Source organism: Haplochromis burtoni, unplaced genomic scaffold, assembly GCF_018398535.1.
Source record: "Haplochromis burtoni strain Fernald_Lab_line unplaced genomic scaffold, NCSU_Asbu1 Contig_119, whole genome shotgun sequence".
Taxonomy (NCBI): domain Eukaryota; kingdom Metazoa; phylum Chordata; class Actinopteri; order Cichliformes; family Cichlidae; genus Haplochromis; species Haplochromis burtoni.
In genome coordinates, this window is record NW_024582480.1 from 263,429 (window position 1) to 284,326 (window position 20,898).

Sequence of the window (20,898 nt, forward strand, 5' to 3'; positions counted from 1 at the left end):
GCTGAAGGGGCTGCATAGTTTTCATAAATTGCATAGTTCAGAATAGCTATAATTGTACCAGATGGTTGCATTCAGTTAAGTTGGACTAGACTGTAATACAAACCGTTCAGTTTGTCAACAATAAAACTGACTGAAATGAGAGAAAGACTGAGTGCGAGGCTTTGATATTAGATAAAATGAATATTGATAGTTTACCTTTATGTACAGAATCTGAATATCGCAAAATATTTAAAAAAATTGCAATAATATCGTATCGTGCGTTAAGTATTGTGATAATATCGTATCGTGGGATGTATGGTGATCCCCACCTCTACTGAGCATTGACCAGCCTGCAGTCCTTTGTGACCGTCATAGACAAACATAGTGAGGTACACGTACACTGTTATTGATTTACACATTTACACAATGCCAGTGTTCATTATCTCTGCACTAGCATTCACTGTGATTGAATATTTACATTTTTGTGGGTACTGTATAATCAGAGGGTCAAGCATTTCAACTCTATGTTTCAAACTTCGGTTTTGTTTGGACACAGTCTGCTGTCGCTCTAAAGAACGACAGCAGACTCCTGTTTTCTAAATGTGCATTAAGAATTAGTTTAAGATTTGTTGGAGCATGGATCTTGCAGTTCTTCACAGCGGTTGTTGGATTGGTTGTCTCAGCAACATGTGCATAAAGTCTAACCTACTTGGGGGGGCCGGTGTATTCAGTGTAAACAAAATTAGATGGATGGACTTAAACAGTGTTGACTAACCATGGCTGTGGCCTTTTGGTGGGGGGAACCGGTTGGGATTGGTGCAATTTGTTTCTGTCTTGCTGCGCTTGTGTTGCTTCTATAGGATCTCTGTAAAGTTCTTATATGTGTGAAAAGCTTTGTGGCCTCCCATTTGTCATCACTCCAATCAGAGTTTCTGGTCATGGTTTCCGGTATCGATATATTTGTTAATTCGCTAATTATCCTTTGGCTTTGAAACTGAATGAGCCGGATCAATGTGGCCAGGATTAGTCTCTAAGCATCGTCCTTGAGGCGGTGATGTAAATCTTCTTATAGTTTCCCTGATTTTTCTTTTCGGACGATCCAGTTGGTAAACCAGTCAACCAATCAATTGGCCTCACACCTTTTGATTGAACAAATCAATATTCAATATATTGTTATTCCCAGGTTATGGTTTCATGATTGGTTACTTTAGTGTAACATGTCCTAACATGTCCTAACTTCACCATATTCTATTCATTTTAACTAACAGCCCAGGCTTAATGAAGGTTTATTCCTACAGTTAATGCAGGAAAGCTTCTATCAGCAGTTTTCTTACTTCTGCTTTAATAAGGATTTTACAGTATGCAGCTATGCAACTGTCTGCGATCACATCACCACAAAAACAGAAATGAAAGGAAAAAGCAAATTATCTGAAAGTACACAATTTCATATCGTCATCATAAGTAAGAGAAACCTGGAATAGAAAGCTCTGTTTGTCTTTTTATTTCTTTCGACTAATTTTTGGAGAATGAATTTCATTGTATTTGCAGTGTTTGAATGTGAAACCAAAACCATAAAACCCCCAGGGGGATTCGAACACGGAAAAGACAGCAGTGCTGTGTAGCCTGGGGACATGCTGGAGAGTTGAGTTGTCCACTGTATTTCCAGGGTTTTCTCTCTGTGCTACTGTAGATGACCGCTAAGCCACAAAGGTGAAACTGTTCCAGTAAACTCTCTGTCCTCCTGGCTGCAGGCCACAGCCTCATGTTCAGCTGGGCCATGCTGGGCTCACTCCAGCCGGCCATGTGAGAGCTAGAAAAGGGGCGTGACCGAGCCCTCGGCTCTGGTGTGATTGGTTAGAAGTGTCTCACCACTCCACCTTCTAGCTGCATGCATATCACTGTAGTGGTCTGTGAACCCTGCTGTGGGCCTCGCTGAGGGTGTGAATAATTAGCCACCCAAGAAAGATCAGTGGAAAGATATTTACAGAAGACTGAGCGACTTCAAGGCAGTTCTGTACAGACAAATACATAAGAGCAGAATATTTAAAAACAAAACAAAACATGTGGCCATAGCAAAAACTAACTTTTTATGTATATACTAAAGCGTCCCCCAAAATAATAAAAGGGCAACCTCAAGGTGAATTGACTTTTATGGGTATTCCTGAACAGGCGATTGCAAAGGACACAAAGTTTGATGATTGATGTTATTGCATGACTAGTTTTAAGCACAGTGTGTTTTTGCTAGTATGATTATCAGTTTATTAAGAAAATCTGCATAAATGCGTTGGAGCTGCAGATAACTGCCGATGAGCAGGTGCTGATTTGCTTCTGGGACGTTCATAAAACCAATATATACTGTGTGTGCGTGTGTGTGTGTCTGTGCGCGTGTGTGTGTGTGTGTGTGTGTGTGTGTGTGTGTCTGTCCGAAGGCTTTTTTCCCCCCAAGGACACACCTGCTTTAATCGTATTTTCTTCTTTCTTACAGGGAAATTACAGGAGGGTTCCTATTTCAGCTGCACAGCCTTCACACTTTCCAGTCAAAAGTAAGGCAATTAAACCAAATGATCCAAAATGTGTTGTATGATATGCAAATTAAGATCTGTCAGCATGTTCAGGTGAAATTCTATTTTAATTTTGTTTTTTTTTGTGCCTCCCTGTAAATTACACTCTATTCCTTTTTTATAGGAAGTCATCCATTTCAAATGCTGCTTTATATTTTGTCCAAGACTTGATATAAACTTTGGGTCCTGAAACGCTTTGCTCTGTGTCCTCAGACCTGATGGGCTCCGACTCGGCAGCTTGGCTCAGGTCTCTTCGTTCGGTCCTTCCTTGCCCGTGTCAGATGAATTTGTGGGTCCCTGTCAGAGCTCAGACACACAGCGGCTCTACTGCGCTTTTGCGTCGGGGGCTTCCTCTTCACTGTACCCTGCGGTCGGAGCGGGGCCCCAATGGACGATAGCACGACCGCGAGACATCGCTGGTGTCAGGTGGATACATACCACGAGGAGGAGATGGGATGACTCCAAGGTGGAGAAGTCGCTGCGTTCGTTAAAGGATAAGAAGAAGCTGGAGGAAGGAGGGCCGGTGTACAGCCCGACACTGGACGCAGAGCCTGTCCGAAGGACGCTCCGACAGCGGGTTGTAGATGAAATCAAGCACTACTACCATGGCTTCAGGCTGCTTTGGATCGATACCACCATTGCTGGGCGGATGTTCTGGAGGGTGCTGAACGGACATCCCCTGTCTCGCCGTGAGAGGAGACAGGTGAGTGTTGCACACTGTGGCTGCAAGACATTGTCATTTCTGTAGAAGCTACATTGTGGAGAGATTGTTACTGCTTTGGGTGCTGCCAGGCTTTGTCTGCTGCAGCGTCTGGTGCCGGTTGGGGTTTACATTTTTAAATTAGACATTTTTTTTTATGTATCTGTCCCCAGTTACAGATCCTGATTTAGTTTAATGGTAAGAAAGGGCAGTGAACATTTAATCTTTAATAGTTTTTCAGGAATGAATGTTCTTTTAAAACCTTGCAAAAGATTTCAGTGTGATCATTGGAAATAGTTTGAAAGTGGGCTCACTGACCTTTTTTTTTTTTTTTTTTTTTTTTTTTTTTCTTTTCTCAAACATTCACATAAAGCATGTAATTCTTTCGCGGTCATGCAGAAATGTAAAAACCTGCTGATTTCTGCTGGAATGAGCAGATTTAATGGCTGGAATGTATGCCATATGTCACAGATATGAGAAGACATTACCAAATCTATAAACGTGAAGTGAAGATTACATTTGTACTACACAGTCATACCAGAATCCCAGTGCAGGCTATACTTTGATTCAGTTAGTGAACAAAAATGTAGGTGAAAGGAAGGGTTTTCCCTGGTGATTGCTCTCTCTGTCTCTGCACTGGTAACACACACACACCTCTGTGTGTGTGTGGGCTGCTGCAGTTTAGTTTCCAGCCCCTGAGGGTAAATATTTAAGCCTAAGATCTTTTTAATTTATACCAAACTCAGAGTAGCACAAAAGTGTGTTTATTAAATGAAAAATTGTTTGTAGAAGCTACAAGATCCAGCATTTTCCACATTGAAATATGCCTTCTTTCTGTAGCCCAGAGCAAGAATTAATGCCAACCTCCAGTCAGCAAACAGTTTCCTTTTTTCACCTGGAACAAGCTTTAGCTTGTCTTTAACACAGTAATGTCAGTTTCAAGAATGTGAATTGAGCCCACTAACACAGCTAATGTAAGCTTATTTAGATAATGCTAAAAAGAGGCTCGTGTTTTAAAGGTTTCTCCTGCCTCATGATCAGGTGTATCAGTAGTAGCAGAGCTACAGAGCTCAGGATCATTAACAGCAGAATATGAAGAAGCGTTCAAACGTTGCTCAGTAACAAGTAAGTGAAAGTTTTTAGTGCTTCCAGTGAAAGGAAACGATTTTTTTTCTAGTCCGGCTCAGAGTTTCCACTGAGGATAACCAACGTGAGTTTAAGAGATCAGCTATGACTGAGCACCGATTCAAGCCTGACAGCTCAGACATCTTGTTCTATACCGTTTTATCCATAGCCTCTCAATCCTAATGGGATCAATTATGGAAACGGGCCGCACGCTGTGTTTACTCATCAGGCGCCGGGCAGATTGTGCCTTTTCATTAAAGCTCTTCAGGAAGAAGCTTTACCTCGCGTACCAGATTCATCCCATCTCCGCACTCAGCCTACATCTCTCATTTTGTTGTGACTTTCACAACAAATCCCTAACGCAGCTGTTGTTGATAAATTCTGTGCAACAGGACATGGTATTAAAAATATGATAAATTCGATTATTTACACAGTTTTGTTTTAATACAGAATATATTCCAGTTATTAAAATGACTTCACGAGTATGCTGCATGAAAAATGTAGGATTTGTGTGAAGTAATGCAAATACTTGCATATTTCTGATGAGACAAGCTGCTCGGAATCCACGGCAGCGCGATTCGCTGTCTGGACTGAGGCCCGGTTCGGTAATCTGCCAAAGGTTCTGGCACACACAGGTGTCATTTCAAGGAAGGTGGGCAGGTCAGCTCAGTTCACACTTATGTACTGTTACCTCCAATCCAGCAGCACAGGATGGTGCAGATTTAGGTGACACAATTGGCGAGTTGCAAATGCTTCTTAGTGACTGATTTAGACTTCTGCAGGGAATCTTTGTAGAGCAACGTAGCCTACGCAAGTGGCCGACGGCGGCCCAGCTCTTTGTTGCGGTCAGGCAAACGTATTTTCTTCAGGTTTTTCCACTCTGTGTATTCCCTCACGTTCAGTTTGATAGCTTTGGCTATGTTCCCCCAGGAATTTGCTGACATCCATGAAATGTGGTGATTGTTATTTTCTCACTGATTAATTCAAAAACGGGAATCAAACGTAGGCCAATCACAAAAGTTGCGGCCTGTGTTATGAGATGTGTTGATACATTTCCAGGGAGGTGCACATCGGGTAACAGCAGAGGCTATGTGGCAGGGTATTAGAGGGGTTTGTGGTTACAACATACCTAGACATAGATTTGATACAAAGGTATTAACTGTGTGATGTAATGAGATCTTGTCTGGGAATCCTTCCATGTTCTTATTTTAATATGTGGCCAAATTCACATTTCACTCACTGCTTTATGTCCAACTTAAAATAAACCCTTAAACTGATATTTGGGAATCTGCCATTATACATTTATTTTAATTTTGTTGAAAATTCCCATTTAAAAAAACGAAATGACCCATTTGCCTTGTTACACTTGATTGTAAATTCAGATGAAACTGTGACTCAGATTCATTATTATTTGATTATTCGTGTTAAAGCGTGCTGGACAAAGTTATGGACATGCAGAGATTTTACAGCCGTCGCTGCAGAGTCATTTTACGACATGTTTCTCAATATCCACTTACACAGAAGTTCAGTAGGGTGTGTCATTCTGTGAAATGATGTGATGTAACCTGTTTTACAAAACTCTTAAGTGAAGACCAATCTTTTTTTTTTTTTTTTAAAGTCGCTTCTTTAATATTCAAATTCAGAGATATGTATGCGTCATACACCATAACACTGAGCCCTACAGTATACACATTCATTAACTGACTTCATTGTGATTATGTTAAAGCAGCTGGGATATAAAGCCTCAGTGGAATGCTAATGGTCGCAGGTCAGTGCAGAGGATGACCGCAGCTTCCCCCCATTAAGCCCACACTATGACCCCATCTGCACCTTTTCAAATGGAGCAGGCTCCCTCAGAGTTCACGTCCCAAACCCGTCTACATGCCATTCATCTAACCTGGACTGGCTTTGCCTCCTTAATCTCCTCCTTTCATATTCCCTTACAATACCCAGGCCTCCCATTTAAGGCTCCCTCCATTTGAACGTGTCTCACCCCCTCCTCCCTTCTTTGATGTGGAACTCTGGGAGATGATATACATGTCAATGGGCCTGCAGACAAAGGCCTTTTCACTTGGGCTGGCCTAAATCCTTCACCCTACTGGCCCACTGACATGCAGGTGGGAAGAGCGGAGAAAGGAGGACTCGTGTTTTTGGCCTTTTCCCCTCTGTGCTGTTTCTGTAGACGGTTCGCTGGAATTGTGTCCTGGATGGTCAGCGAGCCACGTTTGGACAGCCGTACAATGAAGTCAGCCAGTGTTGGCCAAGTGCTTCTGTGCTCTCGGGATTGTTCGGGTCTGCGCTGAACAAATGTGCTTCCTGTTGGATCAAATGGACAGTTTTAGAGCCTTGTGAGGCCAAATGTTCCCTTTGCTCTATGGCTCCATGCAAATACTGTGTGAGTGAATTCGGTGGACGGGGGATGTATAGAGGAAGTGCTGACTTTTGAAACTTATTACAGGGGAGATTGTGAGGAGAGACAATAAAAGATGAAATCAACATTTTCACACAGTTTGTGCATTGCTGCTGCCCTCTGCTGGTGGCAGATATGAACTACAATGGTGGGAATGAATGGCGCTTTTTTTCCTGTACCCTCCATGTTTTAAAAAAATAAAAGAAAAGAAAGAAAAATCTTTAAAAAATATGAGAACACTTTAAAAACACATCAAATCTCAATGGTAAAAAAATCATGCATGCAACACAAAATGATACTATGGGCTCCCACGTGGATCCTAATGAGACAACGGCTCTTTTTTGAAAATCCAAACGGGAGTGCTAACATAGATGCTCATAGTCTCACTTAAAGATTCCATCAGTTTACACAGATCTGTCCCATTTGCTGATATTATTTCCTTTTTTAAATTTCCTTTCAGTTTCTCAGAACATGTGCTGATGTCTTCAGACTTCTTCCCTTCCTGGTGTTTATCATCGTTCCCTTCATGGAGTTCCTGCTTCCTGTAGCTCTGAAACTCTTCCCCAACATGCTGCCGTCCACCTTTGAGACACAGACAAAGAAGGTAAGTAGAAATGGGTGGTTGATTATTTATTTATTGTATTTATTTTTAGCTCCACGATGCTGGGTTTGCTAAATATTGTGATTGGAACTGTATGTCATATGTAGTTGTATTATTCAGGAATATTATAAATGTACTTAAGTTGTTATTTAGATGGTTATCTAATCTAGACTATGACAGTAACAGTCTTAAATAGCCCTATATAACATTTTTATCACTTTGACCAATCTGTTGAGCTTGACCAGGTCTTGACTTGATATTTTAAGTCTTTATAAAGTAGTTTCTATATGTTGGCAATAGAAACCACTGGTAAGGATCACAGTGTCTAAGTTATGAGACAATTTTCCCCTAATAAATCATTAGTTGACAGTGAACACCTGGGTGGATGTGAGCTACCTCTACAAAGTTTTATCACAATCCAGTCAAAACTTTTCAAGCTTGTTCACAGACGGTAAAACCCACACTTACAAAAACATGACCTCCTTGGTGGAGGTACCCTGCGTTCTGTCCTGTGTGATAAAGAAAACCTTTCTTTTAGAAGCTGTTTCCAGTCATCAAAATTGTATTTGACCAAAAAACGTTTGAAACAGTTTGTCTGCTGTGGATTCAACTATCCGTTCCAGCCTTGAACGCAAGCGGACTGTAGAGATTCAGACTGTGTTGGTCCTCATATGTCTCACCATCAGTGCTAACATCATTTGAGTGGGATTTACTGTAGTGCTTTTAAGCAAACTGAATTTGTAACCTCTTGCTTTTTAGGAGGAGAGGTTGAAAAAGGAGCTGAGGGTCAAACTGGAGATGGCCAAGTTCTTGCAGGACACCATTGAGGAGATCGCTCTGAGGAATAAGGCAGCAAAAGGCGACGTGACGGAGGAATTCTCCACCTTCTTCCAAAAGGTCTGCTTTCTAACACCGAGCAGTGTGAAATGAGGAGAATAAAAAGCTCATTGCTGCTCTCTGGTGGTGAAAATATTAATTTATTTTTATTTAAAACAGAGTTGTGACCAGTTGATTACCATTAAGAGCGTTTATAGTGGAAATTTAAGTGTTTCTTCCGTATTTTCTTGTTACTACATGCTTTCACTGACTATATTCATTTCATGGATTATTCTTTGCACGGGAGAACAGCAGTACATCTTTTGCATGTAAACCTGGTCTCATTTAAACTTTTTACAAGCCCTGATCTTCTCATTACTATAGATCCGGGACTCTGGGGAGCGTCCCAGTAATGAGCAGATCATAAAGTTCTCCAAACTGTTTGAGGACGAGCTGACGCTGGACAACCTGACTCGACCTCAGCTCGTGGCGCTCTGTCGTCTCCTGGAGCTCCAGTCAATTGGGACCAACAACTTCCTCCGCTTCCAGCTCATCATGAAGCTGAGGGCCATCCGCGCAGACGACAAGGTACGAATCTCTGTGGTTAAAAGGAAAAATAAACCTGTTGTTTTATGTCTGAGCACACGGCAGCACCCGGGTGAATGCAGCGACACTGGCCGCTGACTCTGTGTGACCTCTTCTCTGTGTTTATCAGCTGATAGCAGAGGAGGGGGTGGAAAGCCTGAATGTGAACGAAGTGCAGGCAGCGTGTCGTGTCAGAGGGATGAGATCTCTGGGAGTCACAGAAGAACGACTAAGAGAACAACTCGGCCAGGTAACGACAACAGCAGACAGATGGGGGCATTTTTCATTATTCACTGTAAAAATAAAGTAGAGGTTTGACCGTCTGGAGACTTCAGGAATGGCATCAGGGGTGAAACTCTTAAGATGTATGTTTGACTGCATATTTGTAATAACCTCTGTAATGTTGTGTTTGACTCTGGTAGTGGTTGGAGCTGCATCTCAACCAGCAGATCCCCACCTCTCTGCTGCTTTTGTCTCGAGCCATGTACCTCCCAGATACCCTGTCTCCTGCAGACCAGCTGAAAACCACGCTGCAAACACTTCCTGAAATGGTGGTATGTAAACAGTACAGAGCTGGGATATAAAGTTGCAGGCAGTACTTTAAGCTCAACACGCAGCCTCGGTCAATACTGGAATACAGGCGAATATCCTGCCCTCTGCTTGCTTTTCCAGACCAAAGAGGCCCAGTTAATGGCGGCGGAGTTGGAGCTCTCCAAAGTGGATAACAAGACCAAACTGGAGACCATGCTTCAGGAGGAGGCAGCCATACGGCAGGACAACAAGGACCGAGAGATGGAGAGGCTGGCTGATGCTGCAGAGAAGGCTGCCAGGGTACTGACTCTGTATGATGTCTGTTCAGTGTTTAGGCCAGGTGCTATTTAAGTCTTTGATACCAGTGCCAACAAACTGACAGACTTTATGAGCCAGTTTAAGATAAAGTTATTATTACCAAAAGACCTTAAAAGAGTCTGACCAAGCCTTAGAGGCCATGCTTTTGCTACACAGTCGTGAGTTTTCAGGTAGAATGATGTGCTCTTTGTTTTTCATTGAAGCTTCAGCTTAGAGAAATCAAAAGGTTTCTGTAATATTCCACATGATTGGATTAACTCTAAATCTGCAAGTTTCTCACAAGAAAAACTAACTGCCTAACCCTAACTACTGCAACAAGGACACATCTCCCTTAAAGCTGAAGGCTTCCTGCAGTCGTTTGCAACGTTGTTTCTGTAGGTGTTGCTATAGGGTTTGAACCATGCTCTGTTTTCTGCAGGAGGGTGAACCAGAGCTTCAAGCAGAGAGGATGAAGCGCAGTGAGGCCGAGCCAGCTTCATCTAAAGCCGAAAAGGCAGCCGATTCAGAGACACTGAAGGACACCGCACCCATTATAGAGGGACTCAAGGTAAAGTTAGTAATAGATGATAACATTTATTTTATTTATTCTGTTACTTGTTTAATATTTTTATGCATTTATATAATATTTGACTTAAAGTCAGAATTCTAATAAAGCTTTTCAGTTTAACCCTCTAAACCTGTTTTCTACTACACGTAATATCATGTTGTATTGTTTCCTTTACCTGGAGCTTTAATTTCAGACAACAGAAGAGATTTACATTGATTGTATCATATCCTGATGTTTTTTTTTTTGTTTTTTTTTCACTTGCTGCTGCCTTTTCATTCTGTACCGTGCAGTTTGAGCAGTGGCAGAGGTTTCTGCGTTTCCAGGTTGGCTTTATTAACACCTCCTCCCAAATGATCCCTGATACTTGTTCTATCCCTGAATCTATGGTGTCTGGTCTTCCTCTGAGCAGATCCAGATATGGGTTAAACAGCACTAGCATGTTTTTTCCCCAAGACTGAGAACATAATCAGAGTTAGAGGAAGTACCCTCCATATTCATGACAACATTGATGCTGACATAAACCAGTAACTGCTTAGTGCTTGCAGATGAGAGCAACAACAGTGTAGCGAGGGCAGGTTCAGCTTTGGGCTGAAAATCGTACAGATTCCAGTTTCAGACCTGTTATAAAGACTCGGAGGAAGTTGTATTTTCTGAATGTGAAATTTATTTTTTCTTTTCTTTTAAAAAAATTTAAAACAGCAAATGCAAACGTCCATATATTTAGGCCAAATTGCGCTAATAACCTGTGGTGAGTATTTGTCAGCACTTTCTAACTTATAAAAATTCCCACTCATTACTTTTATTTTTGAAATTTCTTAAAGAGATGCTGTTTGGCCCACGTCTACACGGACCTCCCCTCGTCAGTCCTTCAAGCCGTGTAACATTTCCATCCTTAACTAACAACCTTTGTAGTGCCACAGTTGTTTTTTTATGTGGAGTATCCCACTATGCCTGCCAGCTTCCCTCTTTTACCACTTATATTTAGTTGTTTTAGGGTTTGTTTTGTATCAAATCCACATGTTATACGTGCTAAGTGAAGACAGTGTTTGACCTGGTTCATGTAGTGGTATACACCCATCTTGCTCCCATCTACCACGTGGCTGTGGTAATAATTCACAATCTAAAAAAGTAACTTTTTTGTGAACTTCAGATTAGGTTGTCTTGATTTAAAAGAACATATGTTTATATTTTCTTCTTCTTTTTTTTTTTTTATAACTTCCAGGCAGAGGAGATCACCAAGGAAGAGATTGACCTGCTGAGTGATGCCTGCTCAAAGCTGAAGGAGCAGAAGAAACTGCTGACTCTGGAGAAAGAGGAGCTGGAAGAGCTGAAGGATGATGTCCAGGAGTACAATGAGGTGCCTTATTTTGGCTTCAATGGACAAATTTAATGATTTATTGCTAATCAGGCCTACTTTTTTTTAAGCAGTTTTACCTCAAAATGGAGTATTAATTTGTAATGTTCCAACTTCTTTGGCTTTTCATGAGTTGTTTTATGTGGTTGTTTCGGCGTTTTTTTTGTGTGTGCAAAATTTGCATCTGTGCCCTGTTTTCCAGGATCTGGAGGAGATAAAAAAGGAGCTCTCCAAGACTGGTCAGGAGAAGGCCATAGAGGAGTCAAAGGCCAGCCAGCGGCTTTCTAAGAGGGTGAACCGTATGATCGGTCGCATTGACAAGATCATCCTGGAGCTGGAGAAGGACAAGGTCATCCTGGATGGACAGATGGACAGTGGATCCACCCCACCTGTTGGGTAAGAAAACAGCAGCCATAACAGCTTCAGTGAGAGAAGCTGCCGTATAGCATTAGACAGAATTGGATCTGTCACGTGTAGCTGCTTTCACTGGGGGACTCTTTGATTTCAGGGAACTTGGCGTCATGATAGTTTTGCCCTGCAGATGAATAATTCAACATCTAAGAAATTTATTTACCTGCTTTGTTACTAAGCACCCATTTTAAATTCCGGCTTAATGCCGAAGTTCAAAATAACAATTTTACTAATGACTAATACTTATATTTTTTCAGTTTATTTATTTTGTTTCTATAATTGTTTTTCATTTTGGTGTCTTATTGTGCAGAACGCTCCCTCAGTCTTGTCCTCAGACGCCTCTACATGCTTTTACATGGTGGGCCACATACAGCCCACTTTGAGCTTGATCCACGGTGTCTATTTTTTATTTTTTGTTACAGTAAACTCACTGTAAAAATCCAAAATTTCTATAGTACATAGTGAAAATGGTAACTTTGTGTCATTTCATGTTCATCTATCTCTGATTTACTGTAGTGTAGTATGAATGGCAGGGGGCGTGGTCTATATCAGTAGAAAATGCCACAAAACTTGTAAAAATACAGTTAAACGTCCAAAATATACCCCTCCCTTCACATTTTCCAGAGACCAGGGCCAGATTGGCGTCTTTGGTGGGCCGATTACATTTGACACCCTTGCTCTACATCATTAGTTCAGCCAGTATAGACTGGCAGCTGTGACACTTGCGTCAAATAACAACCATCCTGTTCCCTTTGACACATTTTGTCTTTCATTCAAATTCTTCTTGCTAACTTAATGCGCTACCTGAGTAAGCTAACACCTTGGTCACTGGCTCACATCTTCCTAACAGACTAGACTTTGCCATAGAGTTAGGCTTTGGAGCGTGTTAGCTGCCACCTCGTACCTAGCACAATAGCTAGCTGGCCAAGCTAACTGCATTATTGCCACATGGCTCAGTAGCATAAGCGCTAACCACTACACTAGCCAGATCACTCTAGCTCTCACCACAGCTGCCTGACCCAGTTTATCTATTGTAGGTTGCTCAGGTAGGCTGAATGAATGAGAAATGATTTAATTTGTTTTTAAAAAAGAGGGCTGCCCCTGCTGGAGTGTTGATAGAAGCTTCTAAGGACAATGCTGACCGAGCGTTCCCCACAGTGAGACGCCTCAATCGTATTAACAGCCAACAGGGCTTATGAAATGAATAACTTTAAGTTATTTATTCCCACTTGTGGTTTGGTTAAACAGATAAATCATAGTAAAATGTTATTTTACCATTCTATAGAAAGACTATAAGTCTTTCAGCTCTTCATCACTCTTTGAATATTTTATATTCAGAGCAAACAAAAGCTCTTGATACAACACAAAGATTGGCTACTGACATCTGTATCCATCCTTTTATATGCAAAATATCAGTTAGCGAGGCTAAAGTGATCGATGTGCTCCAACTGCTGTTGAACTAGACCGCTCGATGGTTTTGCAGCTGCGTGTGTGTGCTTGTCTGTAAAAGCCATGAAGCTTTTGAAAGTGAAGGATCCACAAGCAACCTTTTAATGAAGAGCGCCGTTCGCGTTGGCTTGTGACTGCATAGACAGACTCACTGTTAGCATATATCTGATGGGAACGAGTACATCTTTCCTGTTCCGCATCAGTTAAATCAAGCTAAACAAATTAAGCTGCACAGTCTGGCCTTTAGTACTTTGATCTTCTTCAGATTACATTTCCTTGATTTTTAAAGCAACACTTGTAACATGTTTATACTTTATATCGGCAGGTAAACACAATGACAACAGGATGAAAACATCAAAATGTTGCTTATGGATCATTGACCCAAACGCGTCATGACATGTATCAGTGTATCTAACATAGCTTGTCTTTGTAAATGATAACTTTATCATCTTCATTGTCATCATCACCATCTTCATCTTCATCATCATCATCATTAGTGTTACTGTAAAATGGTGGTGGAGATAACAAAGGGAACAAAAGGTTTCCCCCCTCAAAAGTGAATAATACCTTTTTAATGTCGTTTTCGGTCGTTTTGACTAAATTGAGTCCCTAATTCATTTGAAATTTTACAGATTATTCTTTGCTAAATATAGCGGTGCCAAGAGGTAAGCAAAACTGGGGTAAACCGCCATTTGCTTGCTTGTAACATGCTAGCATGGTTTTTCAGATGCTGAAACGGTGCAATAAAGGATCAAACACTGCTCTCATCTTATTCTCAGCTTCCATTTCTGCTCGCTACATGTGGTTGCTGTGCTTCAGACGTGCTAAATGTTGTTGTTTTTTTTGTTTTCTTTTTTAACCTATTTAATGAATTAAATCACATTTAATTAAAATAAAATGATTGGAAATGTTTGATGTTTGTTCAGACTGTACGAAAATCTCCGAAATCTTAAAAAAAAGGATGTATTGGACATTATTTGGCATGTAAGCTTCTGTTTCTATCATAGGGCAGCTTAAAGAAATTAGTTTAAAACAAATATGCTGCATTCAGCATGAATAAATGCGTTTAACTAAATCAAATTCAATTAATCCTGCCGTTATGACAAATTGCACCAAATTTTTTTGATTGGTGTGGTTTTTTTTTTGCTCATTTTTTGGGAACCTTGAATGCAGCATGTTGACCCTAGACTTCTCCACCACATTTTACGTCCCGTCAAACCTGGTAACCGTTTCCTGTATACAGTCTGTTCTATACCTTTAGGGAGAACCTGGTCAGCATCGACGAGCTCATCAACATCATGCGACAGATCCAGAACATTCCCGAGCACAAGCTGCAGAGCATCGCCGAGGCTCTCGACGACAACAAGGACGGGAAGATTGACATCGACGACGTCATCAAAGTGAGTTGATCTGCTATGAGGAACATTGTTAGGGATGGGAAATAATAAGAATTTAGCAATTTCGATTTCATTATCAATATCATATCAATAATATTACATACATGCAAAATGCTGAGTGCTGAAATGTTTGTGCATGTTGGAGGTATGTCCCGTCTTTGTTGTGATCAGTGTTCATTACTCAAAAAGTAATTATTGCACAGAACACTTTTCTTTAAAGTAACGATACTGAATCACACCCAGGTTAAAGACACTCGTTACGTTCATGTCATGTTTACTCTGTAAAATGATCTGAAACTGTCTCATAATTACTATTTAACAATATAAGCCTGCAGGCTAGAGTTCCAGATCCTAGTATAAACACAAAGCCAACAACACAAATACAAGATTAAAACCAACACAAAGAGACTTTAAAGCGATCGTCACGGTGATTCTACTGTAGACACATGAACAGGTAGAAACGGAGGCTGCAGCCTGAATGCTCATCACTTTGTTACCTGTCGAAGTTCAGCAGCGGCTGATTTCACAGCAAATGACGGCTCACCTTATCACGCGGTGGGTTGGGGTCAGTTCTCTGATTCCAAAGTTCAAATCCAAATCCAGTTTATTCATATAGCACATTTAAAAACAGAAAGTTTGCCCAAAGTGCTGTACAGAAACAAAGGGGTAAGAAAACAAGATAAAAAAACACTGACACTCACATAAACACATAATAAACATATCAACTCACACCAGTCTAAACGCTATAGAAAAAAGGTGAGTTTTCAAAATTTAAAAACAGGAAGCAAAGATGCCGGTCTAATATTTAAAGGCAGCGTATTCTAAAGTTTTGGAGCCATAATTGAAAAGGCTCGTTCTCCTCCATGTTTTAGCCTGGATTTTGGGACAACCAACAGCAGCTGGTCGGCTGACCTAAGGGTCCGGGAATATAAGGCTGAAGTAACTGGGAAAGGTATGGGGGGAGCAAGACCATTTATAAACCAGCGTTAGGACTTTGAAATTAATTCTGTCATGAACAGGAAGCCAGTGGAGAGAGGACAGTTCATGCCAGTTAAGAGGCGGGCATACAGTGCTTACAGTAGTCGAGCAGAGTTTAAATAAAGGCATGTGTTAGTAAAGTTGGTCCAACACTTTCTAATCATACAGGAGCAGTTTGTTGACAAACTGCATTTTTCAGCATTATCTAACACAGTGTAAGAACAACTGTACAGTACTCTGTTTTGGTAACTGTTGTCCAGGATGTAAATATGTAAAAATTTTGTGTGTTTCTGTTCTGTGTCTGTATATGTTTTGTTGTTTTGGGTTTTTTTTTTTTGCTGCTGTTACAACCAAATTTCCCCATGTGGGACAATTAAAGGATTCTATTCTATTCCAAGCTAAATTGCTAAGAGATTATTGAATTAGCATTTTGGATCCATGGCCAGGTAACTCCCTGATCAGTCCTTAAGCGCAGGTGTGATCGACTTTGATCACTGGTAAGGCAGGAGGAAAATGGGTCATCATCGATCCGAATTTGGCCTTGGAGCTGCTATCCAGCATGCCATAAGGAACTGCAGTTTTTATAAAATAAACAAACAAACAAAAAAGATTAATCTGATTCATAAATTATACCAACCTCTAGTGGCCATTTGAAGAACTGCACTCTTTGGTATCTACTGTTGGCTTGATTTTTCAGCGCCTGCAGTTTCTGTTTGGAGGGATTGTTTTTTTTTTTTTTTTTAACATCACTGTGGTCATGTTGCCAACTTGACTGCCAAATACATATGTTTTATACACAGTTTTTACTTTTGCTTTTAAAAAACATACCACAGTCTTAATGTGTTTCTAGAGGTTTGATATGCTTTAAAATGAACAAACTCAAAGAGTCTCGCTTGTTAAAAACATTTCAAATGTATGGCATGTTTATGTTTAACCTAAAATATCTCCAGCCCATTTCATCATACAAGCCTTTAAAAGATGTAATGGAAACTAATGGGAGGCTATAAACCAGGACAGGATGGAGGCGTCCAAAATAGTGTCAACATACAAAAACATAGTATCCTGTAATTTCTACATCCAAAATACTTCGCTTTGTTTGAGTCTCACCAAAACGTTCTGGTCTTTCCCATAAGTACAATAGCGCTTTATAAGCATCATCAAAAGTTGAGGGTATTGTTATGTGCATGTATATCCTCCACGTGTCTTCAATTGTCTTCTATTCTGTGGTTTTAAACAAAAAATGTTTGTTTTTTTTCAGGTAGTGGAACTGATCGACAAGGAGGACATCGACATCTCCACCTCACAGGTGGCCGACATCATGGTGATGCTTCAGAAAGAGGAGAAGCTGATGGGGAAGGAAAAGGCCAAAGAGAAGGCAGAGAAGGAACAGGCACTCAAAAGTTAACTCATTTTGCTTCAGAGACACGAGTGTTTGTAAAAAATGAGCACTCTCCATTGTGACTGGTATCTGGTCATAGAGGACTCTGGACACCAGGTTGATCTGGAGAGGTCAAGAACCGCAAGGTAACAGCTGCCTTCTTCTGAAAATGTCATTCTGCTATAAATTGAGCTCCTAAAAATAAAAAATAAGAAATCTTCAGAGAAGGCTCGTTGCCTTTTAAAATGTACAAATTCAACAAGAAACTAAATTTCTGTCATGTTAAAAAATTAAGTAAGATGTGTGGTAGTTTTACTTCAGTATTTATCAGTGCAGGGAGCACAGTGACATGGAATTGAAAGCTAATCGGAAAAATGGTTTGGGAAATGTGTTATCAGACGTGTTATTTAAAGTTGTAGGTGAACCGTCTTGCCTTTCAGTTCGTTCATGTCATCATCTCGGAGAAATGAGCGATCATTTCCGAACTTTGCACAGTCAACATTGTCATTTCTGTCATTCCGCTCACTTTATTTCCTCTTATATTTTATTTATCCACCTCATACCTGTTTGTAAAGTTTTTTTAAGTTGTACTTGGGCAGGTAGCTTATCGCTGGCTATAACGGTGGCTGCAACCAAAGATGTTATTGGTATTGGAAACAACATAAAAATACTCAAAACATGTTGAAATTACAGGTTTAAAACAATCCATTTTAAAAAGGGGCTTCTAGCGATTATATGCTAAAAACTATTTAGGTTTTTCTTAGATAGGACATCAAACTTTTTCCATAAAAACCAAAACTATAGTACTGCAATTTCTTTACATTTTGCACTCACAAATGGGGAAAAAGTACATTTAGTGCAGCTCTTCATAGATCTTCACTCGTAGCTCTTTATTTAATGCCAAAGTTGCACTGAGATGCATTAATAGCACATTCGAGGTACTCCTAAAGTCATCAGACAAAACAGCAAAGATGGATTTAAACTGTGTAGGATCAGTGTTGGGACAGAAGCCACCAATTAAATGCGTCTGATGCTGCTGTGACAAGTCAGTCGGGCTGTCCCCGAATGGTCCTTCGTTGGGTTCGTGTTCGCCCTTCAGTTTGGATATTGAGATGTTGTTGTTGTAGCGTTTTAGCAGCTATGATGTTTTGCTTGTTCGCTCTCTCAGAGCAGCCTTTGTTATCCGTCGCTAAGGCTTTAAATGTTCCTTGTTGATTTCTACCGAAGCACACAAACCCAACAAACGATACTGGGGACGGCAAAGTTTAGGAAAGTAAGAGATTCATTTTGCAGTGATTAGTCTGGAAATCGTCCGCTCAGGCGATAGATGAGTTCATGAGTTGTGTCGTAGTTGTCATCGTTTAAATGCAAAGTGGCCTTCTTATCACACAAATTTTATGGTTCTTATAACACTGCATATTTATTTCTGAGGATTTTTAAGAATTTAACGGAGTTGTGACGTTTTCGATTTGCATAATAATTTAATTCTGAACAAGTTTGGATGAATTTTAAATTTTAGTCCTGTCTTTTTTTTCCTTTTTTGTTCTTTGCACTGTAGCCATGAATGTACGTAGTATGTAAACAAGATTCCTCAGGGCTGTGTGATGATTTTAGATGATTAAATATGTCCTGCTACCTATCCACATATCCCATTCTGTGTTCACACTGCATCAGCTTTTCAATGAAATTTGAAACGATGCTAACTGCACATTTCGATCAGGGGTGCAGTTAATTATTATTTTGCTCATTGGTGCTTCCTAAAAACTTAAAATAGAGTGAGGAAAATGCCCCCTAGAAGACTCCAACCTCATGTTTCCAGTTCGCTAATCCCTCTAATAAAACGGGTGCCGCGTGAACCCACCGTAACGCCTCCAGCCGCCTCTGTCTGATGAGCTGACCTAGTTTACGGTCTTTGCCACCGCTCTGGTGTTCCTCCTGCATAATCAGAGAAGAACTCGGGTGTAAACGAGGGTGACGGAGTGGTACTTAAGATAATGCTGAGTGGACAACGCTTCATTTAATCCATTCCCAGAATCCGCCGTCCTACACGTGGAAGTTTAAGAGCTTGTTCATCTTCCATCGGGCATCGTCCCAGCTCGCATCCAGTGCTGCCTGGCGGAGCAAAGGCTCTGCTTCGCCTGGGACCAGTCAGGCTGATGGGTGCGGGGTAAACACTCGTCCCATACATGGGCCAAAGCCAGCTCCACTGGAGGGTTGTGTTTAGGTTAGAGACGCTCCGGCGGGACATGGCACGCCGTGCGCTGCATAAATCCGCAGCCAGTGTAAACACTTTAAAAGAACGTTGTGACAACGTCTCGTTTACACTCGGCAGGAGAGCGTGGTGTTTGTGTCACCCCTCCCGCCTGACAAGGTTGAACTCTGAGGAGCACTTTGTATATCAGCACGACTGGCCCTGTTTGGGACAGAGGGTCAAAGGTCAGAGAACGGGAAAGAGACGAATACCAGAGTCTAAGACTGATGGAGATCAATACACAGGGTTCCTGTGCAGGTCCAGAAAGGGTTGAAATCGACAGGGACCTTTAATGCGTTGCAGTCATTGCTGAAATGCAGATTGATGTCAGTAATGTGCAGTTGCACAGAGCGCTCCTGAGAGCTTATTTTTTACCTTTAACATGATTTTTGCCATGTTTTACTAAATGCACGGAGCTTCAGTTTAGCTAAAGAGACCCGACTAGTCAACAAGCAGATAATCAGCCACTTTTCCCTTTCTTTTGATGTGCAAACAGCTAAAAAAAACTGGTTCCACCTTCACCAGTTGGAAGATTTGATCATATTCTTTATACTCAATTGGAGCAAACTGGATATCTACCAGTCTAGCCAACTCTAAAATTCCAAGATGATGGAAAAGGGTGAAAAAAATATGTTTTTTTTTTTTTAACTTCCAAAACATCTCAAAACCTACATATTACCACAAAATGATTGCAATATATGAAAACTGGTCAAAACTTCAAATAAATTCAAGAAAACTCAAACTTCCCTCAAACTAACACTTCCCCAAATGATTGTATGTCCTTGTCTGTGGCTGCTGTGCTGTTTAAACTGCAGTCTTGGAGAAAGAAGGAGGTGTAGAGATACAGTTGGCAGCGAAAGCAGTTTGACTCGAGGCTTGTGTCAGCAAATTTTCATTGCCAACCAGGCCGAGGCTCATTTCTTACCTTTTATTCCTTCATTTAGTTCCCTCATGATATTTTAGAAGAAAGTGACTCAGGAGAAATAAAAAGGTGAGCTGATTTTTAGCACACTGTCACTAACGTTGACTGTTCTCTGCACAGTATTGCCACAGTGTAAATGCACTATTCGGGGTTTTTTTAAGCAGTTGGTATGTGTTGACTGGCCGTCTCTGTGTGAATGTCTACAATACAAACCGTCCTCTCAGACTCCTGCTCAGTTGTGGGTGTTGGGTTTAGAAGAACAAACGCTTAAAGGATAATTTTTTTCTTTTCTCCCATTTTGAGGTGGAACAAGTGGCTTCAGCTTGTTAGCAGTACGCTGTAAATCTTTAATTTAAAGTCATCGTGCTGATGAACTGGGAAGCCGACCTTAAACCTTAATGACTGAACGCTTGCTCTTTAGCCTAAGCCGATTCCACCAGTTTAGTTTTTCTTGTCAATTTCTGACAAAAATCTACATATTTTGTGCTATCAGGTAGAGTAGCTAAAAAGCATTGTGGACTTGGCTTCTTTTGTTGATATAATCGTATTACTCTTCCTGTTTGGGGTTTGATGAGCTTGTAGTAA

General features: G+C 40.8%; 1 protein-coding gene across 1 annotated transcript in view; it reads left to right on the forward strand.

Moving 5' to 3' along the window:
• The window catches only part of letm1 (leucine zipper-EF-hand containing transmembrane protein 1), a gene marked incomplete in the record, with an annotated part of 30,472 nt that overhangs the window by 3,782 nt on the left and 5,792 nt on the right, over window positions 1-20,898 (forward strand). The window contains 15 exon segments of the mRNA XM_042223728.1: window positions 2,465-2,522; window positions 2,754-3,243; window positions 7,236-7,379; window positions 8,136-8,273; window positions 8,577-8,780; window positions 8,908-9,027; window positions 9,200-9,331; window positions 9,450-9,608; window positions 10,045-10,173; window positions 10,464-10,496; window positions 11,396-11,530; window positions 11,730-11,923; window positions 14,020-14,052; window positions 14,631-14,787; window positions 17,021-20,898. Of these exon segments, the coding sequence (XP_042079662.1) occupies window positions 2,465-2,522; window positions 2,754-3,243; window positions 7,236-7,379; window positions 8,136-8,273; window positions 8,577-8,780; window positions 8,908-9,027; window positions 9,200-9,331; window positions 9,450-9,608; window positions 10,045-10,173; window positions 10,464-10,496; window positions 11,396-11,530; window positions 11,730-11,923; window positions 14,020-14,052; window positions 14,631-14,787; window positions 17,021-17,167 (2,273 nt within the window).